General features: G+C 30.2%; 1 protein-coding gene across 1 annotated transcript in view; it reads right to left on the bottom strand.

Moving 5' to 3' along the window:
• The window catches only part of btv (dynein cytoplasmic heavy chain beethoven), a 220,129-nt gene that overhangs the window by 124,572 nt on the left and 69,874 nt on the right, over positions 1-25,683 (bottom strand). Inside the window, exons 23-29 of the mRNA XM_075378958.1 lie at positions 25,124-25,343; positions 24,719-24,943; positions 20,328-20,525; positions 12,924-13,138; positions 7,461-7,647; positions 5,769-5,888; positions 4,256-4,438 (exon numbers count right to left, since the gene is read on the bottom strand). Of these exons, the coding sequence (XP_075235073.1) occupies positions 4,256-4,438; positions 5,769-5,888; positions 7,461-7,647; positions 12,924-13,138; positions 20,328-20,525; positions 24,719-24,943; positions 25,124-25,343 (1,348 nt within the window). The remainder of the gene's footprint in view (positions 1-4,255; positions 4,439-5,768; positions 5,889-7,460; positions 7,648-12,923; positions 13,139-20,327; positions 20,526-24,718; positions 24,944-25,123; positions 25,344-25,683) is intronic.

The following is a 25,683-nucleotide window of genomic DNA, read 5'->3' as shown; positions in this document are numbered from 1 at the left end:
ATTTAAGCATTAATGTTTTATACAGTATTCATAAAGTCATGCAACCCAAAACAAACGCATATCTATATGTTTTGACAAGGTCAAAACATATAGATCATCTGACTCATTGTTCCTGTGTCAGTATTAGTAGTTTTGCAGCAGTACCGCAAGCATACACACAATTTATGAAATAGGAAATGTAGCGATTCATGATCATAAAGTAAAGGTTAATGATCATAAATGTAGTGGTCCACCATCAATGTTACATGATGACAGTTTGTACAACATTCATCAGCTGTTTTTACATTCTCCAGGAAAGTAAAACAGCCTGAACTTTCAGTCTGGATTGTCCACGATTATTAAAGAACTTAAGTTACAGCTGTACTGAACTTGAATAGGACAAGAACTTTGAGAACCTTATTTCAGTACTGAAGGAGATTCAAATATTTCATTCGAGGTGGCATGCGTATTTTGGATACTGTATATTTTTATTTCGATGAATTAAAAGTTTCATCTTTCTGAACACATTAGCAGCCAAAAATTGAGTTAAGCTCTGAGAATCCTCACATTTATAATGAAAGGCCATTGAATTCTCATAAAGTAGTGTTTGGTGTGTGGATTTTGCACCGAAGAGTGGTCACACCCATTTTTTCACAGATACATTGACTGCAGAAAATTATTCAGTAACTAACGCAAATTTTGTAGCTTCATTTGCAACCGAAAACCTAACCGCTGGTTACAATAAATCGGTGTTGCATGCAACTAGATTGTGAGATTTTCCGATGACTGTGTAATTTCATGCAGAGTACTGCTCCCCGAACTCTTACCACCAATTTTTATTTATGAGGCTAAAAAAAGGTTCTGTTTTCAAGAACAATCGACACACTTTATACACATTTAAAGAAAATATTGAAGACAGCTCTAACAACAATGCAGTAACTCTATGGAAAGGCTTGCACTGATCATGAAGAAACAAGTTGATTTTCGACGCTCAAGGTAGACGTTTTAAACATTCATTACAACATGTACGTGAAAAAAAAAAAAAGTTGTCTGCTTAGTTTCATGCATGTTATAATTAAATTACCCTTATTATTAAAGCCTAAGGACCGCCACAAAAATGTTACATGGTTTGTATTTCATTAGACATGATTTTGTTAAATGCTTTTGCTAATTGTTTAGCATACTAACAACAACAAAAATTTTTACAAAGAAAGGCTTCAAAATAATTTTAAAAAATTTGCAACTATTATTTTTGTAACATTATTCATTTAACTGATTTGAATCATTCAGTTCAATCAAAGCTAACAGTGATAGAGGCTCACAGTTCACAGTTCATTAATTCAATTAATTAAAGTTTGTGCTTCAACTGGCAATAAAAATAAGAGCACGTATGGCGAACAAACAATAAGCCGTGTTTCTTCATCTGGTTGAAATACAATTTTTTTTATACAAGGATTTCTGTGACTTTATGAATACTGCACCGTATATACAAAAAACTAAACATTTATTAATCAGACAAAAATAAACACAGAACTATCTTAATGGTATATCAAAGATAACAAGACTATTTTGCTACATGAAAGATAAATATATTTTTTATGAATAATAATGACATATCTAATTAAAGGAAAGTGAGATAAGAGAAGTGCTATAAAAATGTATATTTCCTACTCACACAAGTAAAAAGGAAGTAGAATATTTTTCAATTAGTACTTAGGTGTACTTATCATTATTTTGAAAACAGCATATTTAACATGTTATCTGAAGTGGGGCTATTTCTTCATTTGACAAACTGCCGTATGGAAAATTTCATTTTCTTATGCTGAGAATGATTTCAATGAGCTAATTTGACTGTTACTAATGATTTTAATAATAATATAGTTTTAACTTAAAACTTAAAATAAATTTTTGCTTATTTTATATCAAGGAGGTTCATTTTAAAATTGTCTCTAGTGATGATAACACTATTCTTCATGAAATAATCATGTAATCAATTTATGACAGAAACGAAAACTTTGTTAAAGATAAATGGTTGGACAAATATGATGGTTTCATATTATAAGTGTTCTAAGGTAGGGAAGTGTCTTACCAATTATAAAATATTTATAATAGCAATATGGATGGTATATAAGATTAAAGCAAAGATAGGATAGACACACCACCTCGAGTGTATTTACTAAAACAATCCTTATAGTGGAGGGGGTTGGGTTAGAGGAGGGGATTATTTCAGAATGAATAAAAGAAATAATATATCATTAATGAATGAAAAGCTTAAATGTAAAAAATTATTACTTATTTTTTAATCATAATTTTTTATTGATCTCTAAAGGTCATTTTAATGTATTAAACAAATTAACATAAAACTTTATTGTTATATAAAATCAACTGCAATACAACTTATTTAATATTTTATATTTTTATGAAGCTATGCAAAAATTGACTTCCGATTGGCTGACGAAAATAAAATAGTGGTTTTAGCAACACCACTTTTGTTTAATAGCCGACAGATATCATCTATAATTTTCTTACACTAATTTATTGTGTTAAACTCTGTTAAAGCAGCATCGATAAAACATGGAACTTGTCTTTGTTGGTTCTGTCAAATGTGAAATATGTAATGCGATTTTTATTTTTAAGTAGAAAATGTATAATATGACTGAAAGAGATTGTGGCATTGGATAACTGAAAAACACAGGTATGCATGATGAAGGAGGGAAAGAGCGACTCTCTCAAACTGAACAAATTATTTGTGATAAACATTCTGGCACTTCAAATGAATTTCTAAAAATTTCAAGAATAACAATAATTAGAACTGCGACAAGACAGGCTGGGTTTTCATAACTTGTGATAGTCAAGTATTAAGAAAATTGATTGAGTTACAATAAATTCAATAAGGAGCCACAGTTTTGGTGTTCTTTGAGCACTGCAATAAAAAGTGAAAGAGGATGGACATCTTGACAGAATCGTCACCATTTGGTACCAGACATGGAAGAACAAATTTGTAAATATATACAGACTAAGAAATAATTGACACAGTGGAATTAAATTTGTTAACCTAATGAGAAGAATTTATGTAGGTGTTTGCTAAATTAAAAAATAATGGCAGAATTCATAAAATCTGGCACCATAATAAGTGGTTATTTTATGAAATATTGAATTAACTTCAGAAGTCAGTTCAAAAAAAAAATTGGCATAAGGTATTCCAAAACTTCTGGATAACAATGTATATTGTTATGACCCACTCTGCAGGTCGTGCAATGACTACTTAAGCAGGAGATTTTCAATTATTCCTCCTACAACCTGGGCTTGGTGTCAAGTGACTGTCATCTCTTCACTAAAACAAAGCACTGAATAAAGTTGGTTAGTCAATATTTTGAAACCGATGAAAAGATTGTAGATGAGGTTAAGAATAAGCTAGAAACTAAATAAAACACTACAACAGAGGTATTCTTTGACAAGAGTGTGCTAAAACTAGTGTTAAGGAATGATAAATGTCTAAATGTACGTAGTACATAATATTATATGAAGAAGTAATGTAGCCATTACATAACTCATATAATTAATAGAATCCTTTTCATTACTTTTATTTATTACTCACTAATCAATTTTTGGAATAATTTTTGGTATAGCTCACGCAAAACACTAATTTCCATAATACAATCGAACAATATTACAGATATTTTATAAAGAATAAACATGGTTCTGAAGAACCAGTGAATTGCAATTCTTAATGCAAAAATTGCATTTCAGCAGCTGGAATGTACATCCTGGGAATTGATGTGCACAGGGAAAATTTTAAAGAATACACTACATTAAGGAATACAGCAGTCTATTTAACATGAAATTAATAACAAGGAAACACAAGTATGAAGGTCAGAAATAAATTGTTCACTTATATGATTCAGTTCAAATCAAATACAAATCCAGTTAAACGATGTAGTTACTTTTAATCGGTTTTGTAAATCCACGTTACAATTGTGCTTTACTTGTTTGGGTTCAGTTAACATAATTACATCAGGACTGTTTGGCCTAAATCTAAAAAAAAGAATTATTAAAATGTAATTACAGCTTGACATGGTGTATTATTAAAAATAAAATAAAATTAACTTAAAGAATAATTTTAAAATCGGTATCAAATGATTGATCTAATATTTAGAAAAAAGATAATTAAAAAATCTTATAGTTTTATACTAATCTCTTCACGTCTGATTAAGACTTCGAACTTAAACTTTTACATTACACTAGAATAAACCATAAAAATCAAAATAAAACTAACTTGTTGACCAAGTAATTCAACTACATCTGAATTTGTTCTTAATGCTTCTTGTATTCTATGAATTTGCATCGATATAGCTGATAATGTAGCCTCCTCAAGACGATTAAATTCATCAAAGCAACCCCAAGCACCACACTTAACTAAACCCATTAATATTCTTGTCAGTGATTGTACATCAATACCCTGTTACAACAAAACAAAAAATATATAAATAGGTACATCTTACACTCGTAACAGAAAGGATATGAACAACTTAATATTCTATCCAGATAAATATATAATTATACATTATACATATCATGCCAGAAATGGTAAGACACTATTTCATTGACAACAAAAAACTGCTCAAGCATTTGCCTGTAAGAATAAAGGGAAACTGTGGGAAAACTTCTATTAAAAAAACAATGATTAAGTAGAATTTATTCATAAAAGTATGATACGAATTATTACTAAAACAAATTTGAAAGAATACTAGTAAATAAAATCAATTTAACAATTTATAAGATAAGGAAATTATTTTAGCTCATATTATCATTATCTGCATATGTTACTTGAAGATATAAAGATCTGGTTTTTTATAATTAGTATTATTTAAAATTTCAGCAGTTATATAAAAGAAAACCCTTTAATTGAATTTGAAATAAATTTGTGGGAAAATCTTTTTCAAGGGTTAGTTAATTTAATATAAAACTCCACAGCAATGTGATGTACAATTTAATCCAGAAGTTATCCTTGTGAATTCAGGATTTAAATCCTGGTTAGGCATGGCATTTTTCACATACAGCAAAACTTTGTCTCTCAAAGCGGGTCTAGTCGGTTATTAGCTTGTATTTGTTAAAAGGAAATAAATTTATTAAAACCAGTAATAGAAGCATAAAAAGGATTGTTCTTATAACAAGTATTGTACTATGTTTATATGAAAAATATAAATTTAATTTATCAATGAAAATTCTTTTACATTCTTAAATTCAATTAAAATTCTTTTAAATTTAATGATCAATTAAATTTAATTTATCAATGAAAATCCTTTATTGTCTTGTTTGAGAGAAATGATTTGTTCATTTATTTTTTTTATCATTAAATTAAATACTGAAGGAAATTTACTATTTATGTACATATACTTATGATAAAATGTTTTTGTCTGTATTTACACAGGATTGTCTTTACAAAAGGAATTAAAACATCTGGAATTTGAAGAATTTAATATAACAAATAAAATTTACTTAACCAGTATTTGCTGTAGAGGTTCTTTCTGACTAAAATTTAGTCTGTGAAATTTGACAAAGCAATTAACTGCATCAAATAAGATAAATTATAATTTTAAATAAAGTATAAGAGTAAAAATGTATATTACCAAAATTTATGTTTCACAGAGATGAAGTTTTTAAATGTTCAAGCATAAAGAAAGATACATCTAAAAACATTTAAAAACTTAAACTTATACATTACAAAAACAGCATTCAATATATTTAAAGAAACATCGTATAAATATAAGAAAAAAACCAGTAAGTACCTCATCACAGTTGAAGACGAGTACTTGCCGGCCAAGAAGTGCAGCTAATGCTTTAACAGATTCAGTTTTACCAGTGCCTGCTGGGCCATAAGGATTTCCACCCAATCCTACATTCATAGCCTAAAAAACAATTTAAAAAACTTAAAATTTATCTGTTTGATCATTATTAAAATAAATACAATGAAAAATTCTAGTGACCCCTTAAATAAAACATTTATCCCTCCTCCATTACCAACATCCCTCTCATATTACGGTAAGGCAGAATTGATAATTATCATTCATTTTACAATAAGTGTCAAACTCTCCAAAATAGAAATGTTCTTAAAGTTGTCAGTAATGAGGGGATAAAGAGTCATATGAAAAATACTATACAAAGTTATTTAAAAAAAAAATTTCTTTTTAGAAAATTTTTTGATACAGAAAAATTGGTATTTTTTTTAGTCATGTCAATTTTTTACAGGGAAATATACTAATTTTCTACATCAACGAAAGTATATACAAAGTAAAATTCTGAAAAGGATCCAGGATACCAGTCAGCATAGAGTGTAAGAACCTCACTTATTATTCTGTACTTAAACAATGAATGAAAGTATGATTGAATTAGGTAAATTTTATTTTAAGAATAAATTTTTAGATACAACTTCTGAAATAAAATTTGAAAACTTTTTTTTTATTAATAACAATTTTCACAAAACTTCTAAATCTTGTAATTTTTTTAATTAAAAATGTTATCATTGAAGCTAATTAAAATAAATCAGTCATACTGTACGATCGGATTCCTGTTACATAACAAATCTATTACAATTATACAGTATATCACAAAGTTCTCCTGGGACTTTCATAACCTATTCTAGTTGTGAAAACAATGGAAAAAGTTCATATAAGCATATATCCTAAAATGCTTTGTTTGTGAGATACAGCTAGTGAAAGATTTTGCTCAGAATTCAGCTACCCTGATGAAATGAGGTTGTACTGACATTTTTAGGACGTTAATTAAGTAGTAGATTTAGTGATTTCTTGTGGTTTTTGATCTGAAAAATCAAATAAAATAAGTTCCAGAACCATATCTGGAGTATTTTTTTGAGAAATCTGGGGGTGAAAACCAATAAATTGGGATAAAAAACCCTGTTTTTTAAGTTTGATGTATAACTTTGTTAAATTGGTGATAAACACATATAACTTATAAACAAAACTTGTAGAGAATTTAATTCTGAACAAAATAGTGTAAGATAAACTGAATAAAGCAGAGAAAAGTTACAAAAATTTGAATTTTATTTAGAAAAAGTACTCTAGACCAAAATGCATTATACGTAACAGTTTATAATAAATGTTTACAAATGACCCCGCCCATTTTCAATATATTTCTTGACACACTTTTTTACTGCTTTTGCTAATCTGTTTAGTTCTAAAGAGCTAAAAAAGAGGGATATGCAAAATTTCATTTTTCTATGTTTAACTATTCGATGCTATTTAAGGGTTTCCATACTTTGTTAACAGAAAACCAGGCTGTGAACTCAGAATCCTCTGAACTTTAAATTAAATGATTAGCGCAAACAACAACCGAATCACTAATCAAAAAAATACTTAATAATAAAAGGACAATATAACTGCAACTGTAATAATATTTACTCCCAGAATAGGGACAAAATAAAAATAAATAAGTATATAAAAATATAAATCAATATATCTGACCTGCGTTAATGTTAAATAGCATTTATCAGTAAGTGGAGTATGGACTAATTTATCTGCATTCCCTTGATACTCATAAGAATATTCAAACTGAACATCAACCATCTTAACTATCACCGTATCAGATGATAATCTGGTCTGTTTATTACTGACAGTAGTTCCAGATGACTTACTGGTTCCGCTGTAAAACCTTCAACAATAATAATAAAATGAATTATCTAACAATACAGAGAACTTTTAAAGTAACTGTCTCCTTGTAAAATCAACAATACAATTACATAAATATATATTAAATTGAAAAATGTTGGGTTTAAAATAAATACAAAAGTTAAATTAGGCATTGAAAAAAATGTAACATAATTTTATTTATTTAATATTGTCAAGAAGAGAAATTTAAATTTAATTAACAACAATAAATTGTTCAGGAAAGAATAAAGTTTCAAAGATAAGATTATTACTGGGTTCTGCCTGATCACCTCATATATATGTCAACTGCATATGATATTGCCACCTCACTTATTCCACATCATAGCAATCAGTTTTCTATTTAACTTACGCATTATTTCTTCATTAAGTTTAATTAACTACAGTACTAATCACTATGGTACATCATAAGAAACATTTTTAAAACATTCTGTTTGACTAAAATATTCTAATGAAAAACATGCAGCCACATACATTTAAGCCCATATAACATCTGTTTTCTGTAAGAAGTAATGTTATTTTCTAGATAGTTTGAAAACTCTAAAACAAAATTAACAAAAGATACAATAAAATGAAATAAATCAATTTTTAATACATTTGTAAGCTTTAAGTATTAAACTGAAGAATAAAAAAACCTATATAAAACTTTTACGCAAATAAAATAACAGATTCACATATAAAATTTATTTGTTTTATTAAAGATGGTTGATGATAATAATTATATAAAATTCTTATTTTTTTAACAACAAACCAAATTAAATTTACTGTAGTGTGTATTAACTCACATCATAGAGTTTTCAATTAATTTTGCAGCCATCATCAGTCTTTGCTATCTTTGTTGGTGGTTTTTATTAGGTAGGCGGTATATTCAACACACTTATTTATTTAAATGTGACTGAAAAGTTGAAATCAATGTCGAGGGTTTTTGTGAGGTCATAAATGTTATACAGTTTTAGTGATCCATTTTTATGCACATGTGGAATACACAAGGTTAATGTTGGTAAATTTGTTATCTGGTAAGAAAAATAATAAATAACCAAAAACTGCATATCTGATTTCTCATAAAATAATGATTAAACAATTATAAACACACTTTTTTGAATGAATATATCATAAAACTTGATAGAATGTTGAAGAAAACATGAAATCATATGTCTGATAATGTATGTTTGTATAAATTACTAGTTAACTTATTAGCCAGAACCTAGACCTTGGGGCCCAGCTGAACCCTGGAGCCAATTCAGGGATTTGTTGGAGCTTACTGGGGCCATGGGAACTACCTGAGGGCCGCAGAGCTCGCTTTGCTCACCATTCCCATGTTCCCAGAGGGACCGGCACCCTAGACACCTGCAGAGTTCGCTTCAGTCACCATTCCTGTCTACCCAGGGCTCCACCCCTGATCGTTATCCTCATGGTTGTAAGAATAATACTACTAATAAATAACAATTAAGTATTCAGGCTTTATAGAAACTTGAAAAGAAACTAAATTACAAAAGAAAGAATAATAGTAACTAAAGTATTCACATCTTTGACAACAAAAAATTCATAATATTAAAATCAGTTTACCAGTAGATTAGTTAATTCCCTCAAATGTTTTCGGCTATTCTGTCATTTTTTAAGGATCTTATAAGAATTTAGAATTAAAATTTAAAAATAAAAATATATAAAATTCACAAGATAAAATTATTCTCAATTTACATCATAACAATTCCTTGGGGGGTGAAGAAATAATGATTATTTCTAATATCTTAAGCTTCAAAAGAGCTAAGGCCTCGGTCTATGGCTTAAAGCCTTCCCTCTGATAACACAAATGTATCCTGCAAATTTGAAAGCAATTGGTTGGTTGGTTTATATATGACAGACTTTTATATGAATAATCAAATATTTATCACCTACCACAGAACCAATATTCCATATTTCCTAAGAAATTGAATACAACTGCATTAACCTAACTACTATATATATATATCAAAGAAACAAATTAAAATTGCCGATATTCAATAATTAACAGGTACCGACAGCATACATTCTCGTGATACTGAACTGTGAAAAATTTGTTGCATGAAGCACATGTCTTTCTACTAGCAGCGAGCCTACATACTACGTATGCATGCATTGAAACATTATTTTTTAACCTTGTTTTTTCATTGTTGATTATTTTAGATGAAATATATCTAAAAAACCTTATCAGTTATTACAAGAAACATAGGTAAAAATTTGGTTGCAACTGATCGAGTAGTATTTTTGTTTATCCTGAACAAACAAAAACCCTCTTCTTCTTTATATAATAGTATAGATATAGATACGAATGTGTGACTTAATACCTGCAGCTGACCTCACATAAAACGCTAGCTACTTCCAAAAATGTCATAGCCATTCAAAAAATTACGACTAACCCAACCCATAAATAAGAAATAAAGTGGTAAATAAATAAATATTTTATTCTGATCAGTACCTATGAGACATTTTATAGACTGCATTATTATACGATAAATTAAAAAAAAAATAAAAATATTATATTAATATTCTTAAAATTATAAGAAAAAAATAGATGCAATTAAAAACCATATCAGTTATTTAAATACAAATATACAAAATAATGTTAGGGTAAATACATTAAATATAAAAGATACAATATCATTCACAATCAGAAGCTGCTATTGAATATTATTTTGAGCACTTAATTATGTACATATTGAAGGAATGCAGATAGATAATCTTCTTTTCTTTTTTTTTTATCAGTATTATTTCAAAATTCATCGCCGAGCAATATTGTTTCTGTATTTTAATTAAATCTGTGGGAAAAACTTTCAAATGGTTCGGCTATTTATTAAAAAATGGCATAACAGAAAGCAAAATAAGACCCTTTCTTGTAAGCAGAAGTATTGGGTCGAGTTAAAAACAGTTCTATGGTAGGTTGATAAAGGTTTTGTTATTTTTAAGAATAATTGACCATTCTTCTTTTTAGCAAAGACTGCACATTAATACATATAAACAAAATGATAGGTTAACAAATTTAATTTTTGAAATTATGGTCTTTACGATTCATATTTATGGGTGCCAAATAATGATCTGACAGTTGATTTCTTGTTACCTTTTTAAGAAATTAAAGATAAAAAAAGGTGAAAAGGTATGCCAAGCCTGCTAAGGTAGAAGTGATATTCAACCATACAAATACGCCTTCATACTACTCACCACAAGGGCTGATAAATATAGTGGACATCATTACTCTCAGAGAAACAGTTCTGATCAGAGCTTTTATATCTTTGGTGTTAACATGAAAGGGATTCATAAGAAAGACCAGAGAATGAATAGCGATGAAAAACAACAAATTATTACTCTATGGATTCCATTTCATGTAAAAATTATTCATAACATGGTAGTAGGGAAAATAAACATAATTTTAAAAATGACATTTTGTTATTTTAAAAATATTCATATAATCCATACATAATTTGAAGTTTTGTCTATAAATATCTTAATTAATATAATAATAATAATTATACAAATAATAATAATAATAATAATTAATTAATAATTTTACAAAATACTCTTCTGATATGTTATCAAGACAATGAAGATAGATTTCCATTTTAATTTGTAACAGAAGACAAAACTTGGGTAATTATGACTTAAAAAAAAATAGCAAGAAATAACGGCAATATGGTTTACAAACATCAAAAAAATTCAAAACAATCCCCTGCAAAAAAATTCTCTTGACAAACTTTTGGGATTTCCAAACACATGTATCCGACAGACTATCAGGAAACTGGATCAACTGTAAATTCTATGAAATACATGGAAATGTTAAAACACCATAGGAGACGTGTGTTATGTTCACTGATCCACAGAGCCAATAACGCCAACAAAATAATGCTAAGCCATAGATATCACCTGTAAATCCCAAGGCTCTTATGAAGTTGAAATTTGAGAGTTCATAATCTCTATACTTACCGGTTTTGATGTCCTGCAATTTTCACTTCTTTCTGCATTAAAGAGGGATATTAAGGGTATTCGTTTCACCACAGCAGATGAACACAGTGAACTTGAGGATCAAAAAAAGACAATTTGTCTTCATCGACAGATTAAGAAAACCGGTTTACTTTTAAGAAAAATGTATAGCTGCAAATGATGACTGCATGGAAAAATAAATATAAGTTTTTATAGGAAATAAAATTAAATTTTATGCCACATTTTTTTTTCATTTGACTATCTCTTTTCATTAATGAGTTACAGAATCTATAGATACATTTCTGCCAGCCCTAATAAAGCATAACTCAAGTTAATGTTATTTTATCCCATTTCACTTTTGGAGACATTTCAGTTTTATCAGCTTAAAAGGTGTTTAAATAGTTTTTAAATGAATATTATCTGGTTAACTTGTAAGTCTCATGTAAATTAAGAACTTATTACGCTATTATTTTATTTTACAAGGGTTATTTTTTCAAGGTCCAATTGGTTGCGAAATAAAACCCCCACAAAAATCGGATGAACCTTTGCACATATGTGTTGCGCAGCGTCTCTAGTAGTGGCCTTCAATTATGCCGTGCCACTTCGTTTAGTTCTGAACACGCAGCTAGCACGTAAATATGTCTACAACAATAGCATCTCCTGCCAAGTGTGAAGTGCGTGCGGTAATTCGATTTCTTCAGGGTGAACGTGGCACGACCATTACTGCAACCTCATACTGCGTGACTCTTCAACGTCTATGAAGGACAATTCAGAATAAGCAGAGGGGAATGTTGTCATCAGGCATTGTCTTTCTCCATGACAATGCTCGGCCGCACACTGCAGTTGTAACAAAGAAGCTCCTGTAGCGTTTTCTTTGGGAATTGTTTGATCACCCACCATACGGCCCAGACTTGGCTCCATCCGAGCTGCAGACCAGCGTAGAAACATGGCTGAAAACACAGGCGGCTCCATTCTATGACGAGGGTATTGGAAAGTTGGTACCAAGCTACAACAAATGTCTACATCAGAGTGGCGACTATCTAGAGAAATAGCCTAACTATGTAAGTACTTGTTACAAATAAAAAAATTTTGTTTTCACTGTGGTTTTAATTTCGTGACTGATCAGACCTTGAAAAAAAAATAACCCTCATATTAATCTATCTTTTGTGAAAACATTTATTAAATAAGCACTCATGTTAATTAAATCACTAAATAAAGAGTAAAAAAGACTACTTATAAAAAAATCTATTAAGAAAGTGAAGAAAAAAATTACTAAAACGAGAAAAAAGAGCAGTGACAGCAAAGATTTACCTGAGTCGCCTTTGCCAATCCCAGTCATCTAGACTAGTTACATTATTTCGAACTAATTCAGTAACTAAATTTTTGTGGTATATTGTGTCCATTAGTAATGATTTAAGCTTTAATTGTAATACATTTGTAGAAAAATCTAAACTAGTAACTTTTTGTTCATCAGATGCACCACCCTTCCATTCATTCTGCTGTTGTGTATATTCTTCCAACTGTGCCTTTAAAGAAAACAAAATACATATATATAAACAAGCTTGCTATTGGAAACTATTTAATACAGATAATTAAACTAAACTGCCTTTAAAGAATTACAATAAACAGAAAATTATGTTTGTCGCGTCTAATTTTTATCTGGGATATCTTTTATTTATATCTGTCTATTTTTGTCTGAGATAAATATGCAAATAATGTACCCTTACAAACTTATACCAAGCCTTCAGTCATTTGACTGGTTTTATGCAGCTCTCAAGATTCCCTATCTAATGCCACCCCAGTGGTTTCATTTCGGTAAAACCCTCCATCCTACATTCCTAACAATTTGTTTTACATATTCCAAACGTATCCTGCCAGCACAATTTTTCCCATCTACATGTCCCTCCAATATTGAAGCGACTATTCCAGGATGCCTTAATATGTAGCCTACAGTCTGTCTCTTCTTTTAACTATGTTTTTCCACATGCTTTTTTCTTCATAAATTTGCTACAACACCTCTTCATTTGTCACTTTATCCACCCATCTGATTTTCAAAAACATTCTCCTACAGCAACATATTTCAAAAGCTTCTAATCTTTTCTTCTCAGGTACTCCAATCGTCTGTTTCACTTCCATGTAAAGCTATACTCCAAACATAAACTTTCAAAAATGTTTTCCTGACGTGTAAATTAATGTTTGATGTAAACAAATTATATTTTTGACAGAAAGCTTGTTTCACCTGTACTATTTGGCATTTTATATTGCTTCTGATTTGTCCATCATTAGTAATTCTACTTCCCAAGTAACAAAATTCTTCTACCTCCATAATCTTTTCTCTTCCTATTTTCATATTCAGTGGTCCATCTACATTATTTCTACTAAATTTCATTACTTTCATTTTGTTCTTTTTTATTTTCATGCGATACATTCATGCCATTCATTGTTTATTCAAAATCTTTTTTACTCTTAGCAAGAATTACTTTATCATCAGCAAATCTTAGCATCTTCATCTTTTTACCTTGTACTGTTACTCAGGATCTAAATTGTTCTTTAACATCATTAACTGCTACTTCTATGTAAAGATTAAAAAGTAACGGGGATAGGGAACATCCTTGTCAGACTCCCTTTTTTATTACTGTGTCTTTCTTGTGTTCCTTGATTATTACTGTTGTATGTTTGGTGCCTGTAAATGTTAACAATTGTTCTATTTCTATAATTTAACCCTAAATTTTTAATATGCTGGACATTTTATTCCAGTCTATGTTACCTTCTCTAAGTCTACAAATGCCAAGTATGTTGGTTTGTTTTTTTTTAATCTTCCTTCTAAAATTAATCTGAGTGCTAAAATTGCTTCCCTTGTCCCTATGCTTTTCCTGAAATCAAATTGGTCTTCTCCTAACACTTCTCCCACTTTCCCTCTCCATTTTTCTGTATAGAATTCTAGTTAAGATTTTTGATGCATGATGAACAAGCTAATTGTTCTGTGTTCTTCACATTTATCTTCCCCTTTTTTGTAAATATTATGCACCAGTTTGAATAATCTATCTACTGCTTCCTCGCCTCTACTGTGTAGCAATTCTGCGGGTAACCTATCTATCCCAGGAGCTTTTCTGCTACTCAAATCTTTTAATGCTCTCTTAAATTCAGATCTCAGTATTGTTATCTCCCATTACATCCACTTCGACTTTCTCTTCTTCCTCAACAATACCAGTTTCTAATTCATTTCCTCAAATAACTCTTCAATATATTCCACCCACCTATTCCTTTCGTATTATAAATCAGCGTACCATCTTTATTTAAAAGATGATTAGATTTTAACTTATCTACTACAAAATTCTCCGTAAGTTTCCTGTATGTTTCATCTATTTTTACCAATGATCATTTCTCTTTCTATTTCTGAACACTTTTCTTTAACCACACTTCTTTCATTATTTGCACCTGTTTACAATTTTTCTTAATTGTACATAGGTCCTTTTACCTTCTTCATCAGTAGCATTCTTATACTTTCTACGTTCATCCACCAGCTGCAATATATCATTTGACATCTAAGATTTGCTACCAGTTCTCTTTTTTTCACCTAATAATTCGCCTAAAAGTTTGCTTCTGTTGATTTAAGAATTTCTTTTTTAACATTCTCCTATTCTTCTTTTATATTTTCTACCTTACCTTTTTTTACTCAGACCTTTTGCGATGTCCTCAAAAATCTTCTTTACTTCTTATTCATCAAGGTTCTCTAAATTCCACCGATTCATCTGACACCTTTTCTTCATGTTTTTAAATCCCAATCTACATTTCATTATCACTAAATTATGATTGCTCCTGGGTAAGCATTGCAGCTGACGAGCTGATTTCTAAATCTTTGTTTAACCATGATATAATCTACCTGATACATTGCAGTATCACCTGGTTTTTTCCATGTATATATTCTTCTATTATGATTTTTAACTGGGTGTTAGCAATTACTAAATTATACTACATGCAAAACTCAATAAGTTAGACCCCTTCTTTCATTTCTTTTGCCCAGCCCATATTCACCCACAATATTTCCTTCCTTGCCTTTTCCAATGCTTGCATTCCAATCTCCAACTATTATTAATTTTCCTCCCTTTTATGTGTTTAATTCCTTGGTCAATTTCTTCATATACGCATTCTATCTCATCATCTACATGGACACTTGAAGGCACACAGATGTTAACAATCGTTGTCGGCCTAGGTTTTGATTTAATCCTTATTATAATGATTGTGTCGCTATGCATTTTGAAATACTCTACTCTTTTCCCCATCTTCTTGTTCATTACAAAACCTACTCCTGCCTGCCCTTTGAATTTGAAGCTGAGTTAATTATTCTAAAAATCACCTGAGCAAAAGTCATTTTCCTCTTCCCACCGAACCTTGCTAATTCCTACTACATCTACATTTAACTTATCCATTTTCCTCTTTAAATTTTCTAACCTACCAAACTTTTGTAAATTTTTAACATTCCATGTTCTGACTCGTAGAATGTTATTTTTTAATTTTCTGGTGACCCCTTCCTTGGCAGTCCCCACCCAAAGATCTGACTGGAGGACTAGTTTACCTCTGGAATATTTTACCAAGGAAGGCGCCTTCATCTTTGTTACATGAAAATGCAAACGGTAAAATTTTATTGAAAAAAAAACAGCTGTGGTTTTCCATTGCTTTCAGCTGTAAAATACTAAGAAGATTGAGTGATGTTGATATGGCCGTTTAAGTCCTCCTGACCTATTACCTTAACAACTACTGAAAGAGCTGCTGCCCTTTTTCAGGAATCATTCCTCAGTCTGGTTCTCAGCAGATACCTCTCCGATGTAGTTGCACCTTCAGTCCAGCTACTCTGTATCACTAAACACTCAAGCCCCCTCCCCATCAGCAAGGTCTCATGATTCATAGAGAAAGGAAGAATATAATGATACAATATTACATGATATGATACTATATTACATGTTATAAAATGCTTCCTACATATGCTTTTTTCTGTTTAGCCTCCAGAATCACCGTAAGATATTACTTCAGAGAATAATATGTATGAATGTAAATGAAGTGTAGTCTTATATAGTCTCAGGTCAACCATTCCTGAGAGGTGTAGTTAATTGAAACCCAACCACCAATGAACATCAGTATCCACTACCTAGTATTCAAATCCGTATAAAAGTAACTGCCTTTACACGGATCTTATATACTGCTAATGCAGAATAGTTCTTCTGAATTAGTAACACACATCATGTGCACTACTTTTCCTAAAATGTAACTAAAAAGTTAGGATGCACATCTTTTGTGCAGTTTTCCCATTATCCCAACTAAACACTAAGTAGAATTAAGAATACATAAAATTATTCATATAGCCTTAGATTCAGCAATGTATGAATTACAGATTCATATGCGAGATAAATAAAAATAAAACTAGATATTTTTAATTAGAAAGTGTATAAACTAAAATCTGAATTGGTAAGTATGGTTTTTCTTTGCATAATTGCTATTTCATTCTCAATGCAGGAGTTTCCTAGTTGTGTTCTAGTTAATATAATGGTACATTTACTTTTTTTTAAAGTTTTGTAAAATTTTTTTTCTGTTAGTCAGTAAAAACTGAAATCAACTCTCACAGCTAAAGAAATCATTAACCGTTAGCCTGAATTTGAAACTGAAAAAGAAAACTGTTAATAAGCAATCAATGTAGAAAGTGATTTTGCACAAATTGAAGTTTCCGCAAATAGTCACTATAAAGTTGCACTCATTCAAAATAATTAAATAAATAAGGTGACAGAAAGGGTGCCATTTCTTTATCTACAGAAATGCCATAATCAGTGAGCAAACAAATTATAAAAGTTCTACAAACACCAGATGCAGACTTCAAAACAAGCTGGGTATGACTGTGATGTAAAAACTATTTCATAAAGAAACAAGAAGCACATATTTGAGGAATACTCAGATGAAAAATTAGAAGCATTTCAGAAGCAACCCATCAGTACTAGGAAAATAACATTTTAATGAATGGTAAACACTAGAGACCAGTAATTTTCAAATTGCTGGCAAAGTCGAAAATTAACACAGACATAAAACTGATGCATAAATAGCAGGATATACACTCATTATGACAGTGTTTGCAGGTGTTAAAACTGAAAACAGATTGCAGGAGTATAAATCTGAACTTTACAAAGAATGTTCTAAGGTTTCCCAGTAAATTTTATCCAGATGCTAATAACTGTATGAGGCCTGGCATAAAGGAAAATCATATCTCTGATCGGCTGACTGTGCTTTTATTCCTGCAGGAAAATTTCATTTTCTCCAAGAATCGGCAGTAGTATGCAGCATTTACAGTGCGATGTTCATGGAGGAAGTTGGTGAGCATTATGCCTTTGCGATCCCAAAAGACAGTTGTAAGAACTTTTCCAGATGATGGTAACATTTTCTCCTTTACACGGTAAAGTGCTCAGTTCCTGCAGCCCTTCCTTCATACTTGCTGACTTCGATTGAGCAGTATATTGTTGGATATGTGTCTCATCACATGTGGCACACAATTCACACAGATATCTATGGAATCCAACGTATTTTGTGATAATAGAAAGGGCACTTTCATGAATGATACTCACTACCAAAGCGATTTTATCAACTGTAAAATACCAATTATCTTTAATGAGGTCACAGAGCGATCAAATGTTGTCATCAGTCACATTTGTCCTTGATATCTATTGTGACACATATTCTATTGTTTCACCCTCTCCTTTAAAGTTGCTTACCCAGCCACAGACTTGGGTAGATGACAAACATAATTTAACCAAACTGCACACACAGTCTAGTCAAATTATAGAGGATTTGATCTCATAATTCATGAAAAACTTCACTATAATATGTTGCACAATAGATGACAGAACCTCTTGCTCTGACATATGCTAATGAACATATAATATGTGACCAGAAAGGCACAAATGCTCAGGCAAGTGGAGTGTCTATCCTCTCCCTACATTCCACTGTCAATATCACTCTACGTCAGCTCACTTAATTTTGTGCACAAGCCATTAAGACAAATGTCCGATTTATTTTTGACTGACATTCATAACACATTACTTTTTGTTTCATACTTTAAGCAAACATCTTCTGTGATAAAAACAAAGAGTTATCATCAGATTATCAAACTTGCAGTGACAGGTTTTTTTAATAAAAAATCGATTTAAAAATGATTTAAGTAAGAAACACTGGTTAAGGGCAAAAATTACACTGTAATGAATAATAAAACAATGCTAAGGGAAAAATATAAGAAAAAATGTAGAAATTTCAAGAAAAAGAATATTTCTGTAATACTGTAAAACAACTCCAATATGAACTGTCAAGATTTAAAACGTGTTACTAGGAAATCCACAAAGTGAAATAAATCCAATGATGTAAACTCAATTGAGGTGTAGGAATATTACTGGAGTCTGACATATCAATGCTCCAATGAATCGGGTAGATTAAACTATAGAAATACATAAGATTTTCTTCTTAAAATAATTTGGTTTTCATTATTTCTCATTTATATGTTATTTATTCAAAAAATTTTCCAAATCATGAGCAAAACACCCAGTGTCCCAAACCTTCACTGGGTGCCAACTGAAGCTAACTTCAGCAAATAATCTTCCTGGAGCTAACTGCAGCAACAGTTTTTATATCATTAAAAAAGCCAGCATGAGCTGCATAACTCTGGCTGCTGAGGGGTTCTCCTACAACAGATAGCTGTTTAAGAAGAAAACTGAGTGGAAAATTACAATATGTAAGAGTACATGTAAAAAGCCTGCTTATTTACTGTTTGAGTAAAATTTTGAGATACAGTACCAGTAAAATAATCCACATTAGATTAATAATCCAGATTCATAAGTTGTCATACAAAATTTAATAAAAATTTGTTAATCCAGTAAGAAGATGATATCAAACAAAATATAATTAGTGAAAAAACAGAAAAAAATTTGGCTTATTTTCCTCCACCACCCTTGAACACATAACCAAAGTGACATACTAGTAATGGAATCAACTAATTAGAACAATCTTTGAGTCTAGAAACAAAAAAGAAAGTAAGGTTTGTTGCTTCTTATTCTTTTATGGAAATTTGTATAAGAAGACCAAACTCATATACAAAATACCTTAGCTACCTAAGGGGCACTAATTATTTGAAAAACATTTTTGATACTTTTCCCATATCACAAATTTCCATTTATAGATATGGATCCATAAGATCCACATCTCCATACTTCCTTGACAGATTAACCAAAAATTAAATGCCACCAATGCTCCCATACACAGAAATCGGTCCATCCAGTCTGGAGATATCAAGAAAAAAACAGGCCTACATATGTACATATGTAAGTGCATCGTTTGAGAATCTTTTAATTTTGGAAAAGCTGTGTTTTTTTATCAGAGGACCAAAGACTTTCATCAAGATTCGAAAAAACCCTGACATAAAATTCAACCTGATTACCAAATTTTCCTGCATATAGTGTACTTTATCTAACTATATAGTTGATGAAGTAAAAAAAAACATAAGAGTATAAAAAAAAATTGTAAGGAAACTTAACTATTGAGCATTGAGGAAACACTGTACACTACTTTCTACAATGAATGTTTACTGATAGCAATAATAAAATTCCTAAAAATAAACATGCTAAAGCTAAATATTTAAAGAAGCACTAAATGTGCTCATATTTACTGTACAATTACATAAATACTTACATGTAAAGAAGATAATAACTGTGATAGTCTTCCAGAACTAATAGCTTCCTCACATCTTTTAGTAAATGAAACTCTTTCAGCTAAACATAAAACTTGCAAAGGATAAAGTAAGGGATCGGGAGAAGGAGCTTTTAAACATTTGCACACCAACTCCTGTAATGTTGACTTCATCTCAACTGCTAGTAAGCTAAGCCATTCCTAAAAAAAAAAAAAATTTAAATCTAATGAAAACAAACTAAACTTAGTTTATTTTTTTGTTTAAAAATAGAGTGCATTAACCTCAGTTCTGATGATACTGATGTATAACAGTTTTAGCTTAGTTTTATGTATTTTCTGATGCTGAAGCCAAATGTGATGTCAAAATTTGTCCTAAGGGTTTCACCTTTTGTAATTATCACTCATAAAAAAATGAAAAGTGTAAATTATTATTTTCTTCAATAACCCACACCATACTATCAATTTAATTCTGGTTTTCATGAAATACCATCCCAACTTATTTTTTTATTCCTACTTTTTCTGATACAGACACATATTGTTTTTAGACATCACAAGTAAACTTTAAAAACTTTTGGCCAATTTCCAGTCTTCCTTCAGCTTTGAGACCTAATCCACTGAGTCGGTGAACAGTTAACTATTCTTGTTCAACCAGAAACATGAGAGTTTAGAAGGAAATATTGATAATTAAGAAATCTATGATGATTTAGAAATTAATAAAGAAGAGGATCCAGATTTCCAAAGTGACAGGATTGAACATCACAAAATTACTTGAGCAACTTAATGATTTGGTTTGAGATCTTAAATTATCTAAGCAGTATTCAGTTAGCTTGTATAGTGAAGAATAAACAGACATTGCATTCATGTTAGTGATTTTGTCATGTTCCTGCTGAGTTACATCCCTTGTGTCACTGCCGATTCACAACGCAGCTTTATCTATATACAACACAATAATCATTACTCGTATTAGTTACCATATAATTAATTAATTAGTCACATAGTACCCATGTAATCAAACAATTAAAAATTTATAATATTATGTCTTTCAGTTCTATTAATAAAACCCTTGATCTTTTCATATGATCACTCCTTTGTTCTTGTGTTCAATTTTTGTGTTTCTGCAACATATTTATTTACTCTAATGTTATTTAAAGTTAATACACCAAAAATGCAATTTTTTTTAAGTTTACTGGAAGGTAAGTCTAGCATATTCCTAGTTTTTGTGTCTGTATGAATTGAGTTTCATTACTTTGACACCATGTCTGATACTGATTCAGCTGATAATAGTGCATGATTATAGATATACCTTCTGAAAAAAAAGACCACGAAAAAAGCCCTCAAGTCGTGCAGTAAAACACATCATTTTAAATGCTTACAAAAGCAAATTACACAGTAATCCAACAGCATTGTTTTTGGATGTCATTAAAAGACTGCTAACATAAGTAGAAGTTATGCAGCTTCAGTGTACAATATGATTAGCAAGTATAAATCCAATAATGAATTACCGTCTCCTGAAGAGCAAAACCCTGCAGGTCAATTGAAAAAAAAGTTGACAATTTCAATAAAAATGTGATTCGTAAAAAAGAACACAAATTTTATTTATTGAGAAATGATTTAGAGATGTATTACATCTGGAAGATAACTCAGTTATTGTCTTGACAATACCCCTTATCATTCATGTAAAAAGAAAGAATTCCATCCATGTCTTGGAAAAATAATGATATCAAAATGAGGCTTAGTTTAAAAGGAGTAATTTTTAAAGAGGATGAACTTAAGGTCTGATTATTGTAAAGGGTTTCACATATTAAAAGTAATTTTAATGTGCATAAAATTGATGCATTAGCAAGATCCAATGGCAAAACTGTGCTCAATTACCTCCTTTTATCATTGTGTACTTGACCCGGCTAGTTAATTTGGGAACAAATCAAAAGTTACATAGCGTCATAATACTGCTTTTAAAATATCTGATGTTAAAAATTTATGCTTAAAATTCATTGATAAAATATGCCAGCAGGAATGATAAAACTGTATAAAACATGTAACGGATACTACTGAACCAAATTATTGGGAATTGGAAAATACAATAAAACACAAAATTGAGTCTCCCACTGCATCTCTTAACATTGACAGCACAACAGATTTCTCGCAATTAGATGACAAAAACTGAATTGAAAAAATGTATTATTTGTTTATCATCACAGATATTTAATCTAATATATTAATGAACTTGTACTGCTTGTGGACAATTGACAATTTCATAACTCTTAAAAAAACTCAAATAAAATTTATTAATTTTATTTGAGTTTTATTTATTTTTATCACGTAGTTTCTTTTATATGCATCAGAATTTACAGGAGATACTTGAGAATCAGCCGCCCTAACTCTCATATGTGCAGTTTGTTTATTTAAACTCTATAAGCTAACTGAATAAGATATAAATGATCTAATTTGACAGAGTTACTAACTTCAAGATTAAAAGACTTAATTCCTCTTGCTTATCCAACACAAATTAACAAGTATATATGAATTTTTTATTGGCAATGATATAGTATGAAAAGTATTATTGGCACATAAGCAGAGATCTAAAGGGGAGGTAATTTTGTTAGAAATGCAGCTTGCTTATGCTAAATACTGTTGTTTTTTATGCAAGTGGGACAACAGACAGGATAAAATACTACATAAACAAAATGGCCGATGAGAGGATTCATAATTGAGCAAAAAAACATTTGTCAAGCTCTTGTGATTCTGAAGAAAGTACAATTACACACAAAAGTTGGTTTGATAAAAGATTTTGTCAAAGCAATGGATCGTAATGGCCAAGGTTTCTTATACCTCAAGAACAAGTTTCCTAGGATCATTGAGGCAAAAATCAAAGAAGGAATATTTCTTGAGCCATAGATACGTAAGCTAATGAAGGAGTCAAACTTTGAGAGGAGTTTGAATAAATATAAGAAAACAACACAGGTTTCAAAATATTGGTAAATCATTACTAGGCAAAATGAAGGTTGAGAACTACATAGGATTGGTGAGTGAATTTCTTGAAAACTATATAAGAAAATTGGGATGCAATATTTCTCTGAAGATACACACGTTGTATTCACAAGTGGACTATTTTCTATCTAACCTTGGTGATGTAAGTTATGAGCATATATACTTTTACTAGGATATATCAATAATGAAAACACACTTCTAGAGAAAATGGAGCCCAAATATGCTTGCCAATTACTGCTGGTAACTAAAAAGGGATGTTCCAGTGGCTGAACACAGGGGAAAACCAAAGAAAAGCAGATATTAGATTAGATGATAAATTATAGGCTATGCAATCCTTTAAAAAACATCAGATTTTTTAAATCCATAATACTAAAAAACCCTGCCCTGTGTTTTTCAGATTTAAAAACAGCGGAAAAAATACTGTAAAACTCATCTTATTCAATACATGCAATAGAAAAAGTTTTGTTTTTTGTTTTTATATTAGCATTATCAATATCCAACTATAATAAATATCTTTGGGAGGACCAAATAAAAATAAATCTGATAGAGCAAGATTGGGACTTGTGAAATCTCCTAACTGAACTTTTAAATAGGTTTCCTTTGTCTTTTCAGCAGTACTGGGATAGGCATTAATCATGCAGAAAAATTATGTCTTTTGAGAGAAAGAGAACCACGATGTTTCTTCCTTATTGCGGGTTCACTTTGTTTACCATCATGTTACAATAGTACTCATTGTTGAATGTATGTTGTTCTTCTAAATAATCACAATAAATTTGGATTTTATATTCCCATAACACTGTTAGCATCACTTTACCAGCTAAAATGAGGTTTGATTTTTTCTGATAGGCAAACTTCGGTATTTGCTTACCGCACTCTGGTGTTTAGATTCTGGGTCATAATGATTAATTAAAACTTTATCACAAATTATTGCACGATCTAGAAAAACATTACCCTTTGGTAAAAACAATTGGTTAAGTTCCATACAAAAAATTCAGATATCTGTGATTTTGAGTCAAATGTCTCAGAATCACCTTAAACACATTTAGCAATAATTCAGCTTATGATTGATAAAAAAATAGACAGTGCCTATACTAGCACTACAAATTTTAGCACTAGTTCATAGTATCTGTCTTTGCAAATAATATCATTAATGCAATTTTGCAGAGCATCAAGGCTCCTTGAAAATATCCAGCCTTGTTCACTTACATCTTTGTATACCAATCCAGAAACATAACAGTTGCAGGCACACTCATATGAAAAAGGGATGCAACTTCCTGCAGGACCCAAAATCATGAGACCTACACTAGATATCTAGAAATTTCCAGATTATCACATAATAATCAATCAATATAATAATTCTAAAATATAATCTTACAATTAAAAATAAAAGTACTATACTTCTCTACCTCAACATTCTGCATAACTGGAACCGGCTTAGATAATGGAACAATTTCACCGTGCATTGAACACATGCTGATAATTGAACCATCCTTAAATTCAACACTATGTATACCAGTAAATAACTTTTTTAAGTGCGATAATATTACTTCTTGCTTCTGAGATTGTCCTAGAATTTCCAATAAATCTTCATCACCAAGAAAATAAAATCTAGGAAACTTATTTCTCTTATCCTAAAATAAAAAAAATGATATACGAATATTATTCTTTCAATTTTACTATTAAATTTAGGATGAAAAATTGAAGTAAATAAAATACTACAATTTTTTTTTACTTAAACTTATTTAAAAATTAAATTCAATGAAACAAGTATTTATCTGATACTATCAAAACCAAATAAAACTATTTATTACCTCAAGAAAGTCCAGTAAATTTTTTTGGCAGTGTGATAAATGCTGACAAAGAGATTGTAGAATATGATTTAAATTCGGTATACGGCATAAACCGACAACTCTTTGATCACCACTGGATAACTCATTCAAAATAAATCTAACATCTCGGTCCACTCTATCAAATCTTGATTTTTCAACATTTAATGTACTAGCTCCAAATATTGGTTCTAGATAAACCCATCTGAAAAAATTAGAAAGCAAAAGTTGAGTTAATTAAAGATCAATTTAGTTTTGTTTTACATATATATATATATAGAGAGAGAGAGAGAGAGAGAGAGAGAGAGAGAGAGAACGAAAGAGAGGCCCAAGATAAACCAAACTGGATATGACACAGAAGAAACTGAAAAGCATCAATGTATTAAACTTAGCAACAAGCAATATCATTTCAAGATTAATTTATTTAAATAATATTAAAAGTTATAATTAATAATAATAATAAACTTAGAAGTTAATAATAATAAAAATTAGCAGTAACAACAATAAAATTTAATAACACTTATTACATAAATTAAATAACATTA

The sequence above is a fragment of the Lycorma delicatula genome, chromosome 11, assembly GCF_047948215.1.
Source record: "Lycorma delicatula isolate Av1 chromosome 11, ASM4794821v1, whole genome shotgun sequence".
NCBI classification, from domain to species: domain Eukaryota; kingdom Metazoa; phylum Arthropoda; class Insecta; order Hemiptera; family Fulgoridae; genus Lycorma; species Lycorma delicatula.
Note: the sequence above shows the minus strand (reverse complement) of the source record. Positions and strands in the feature narration are given on the sequence as shown.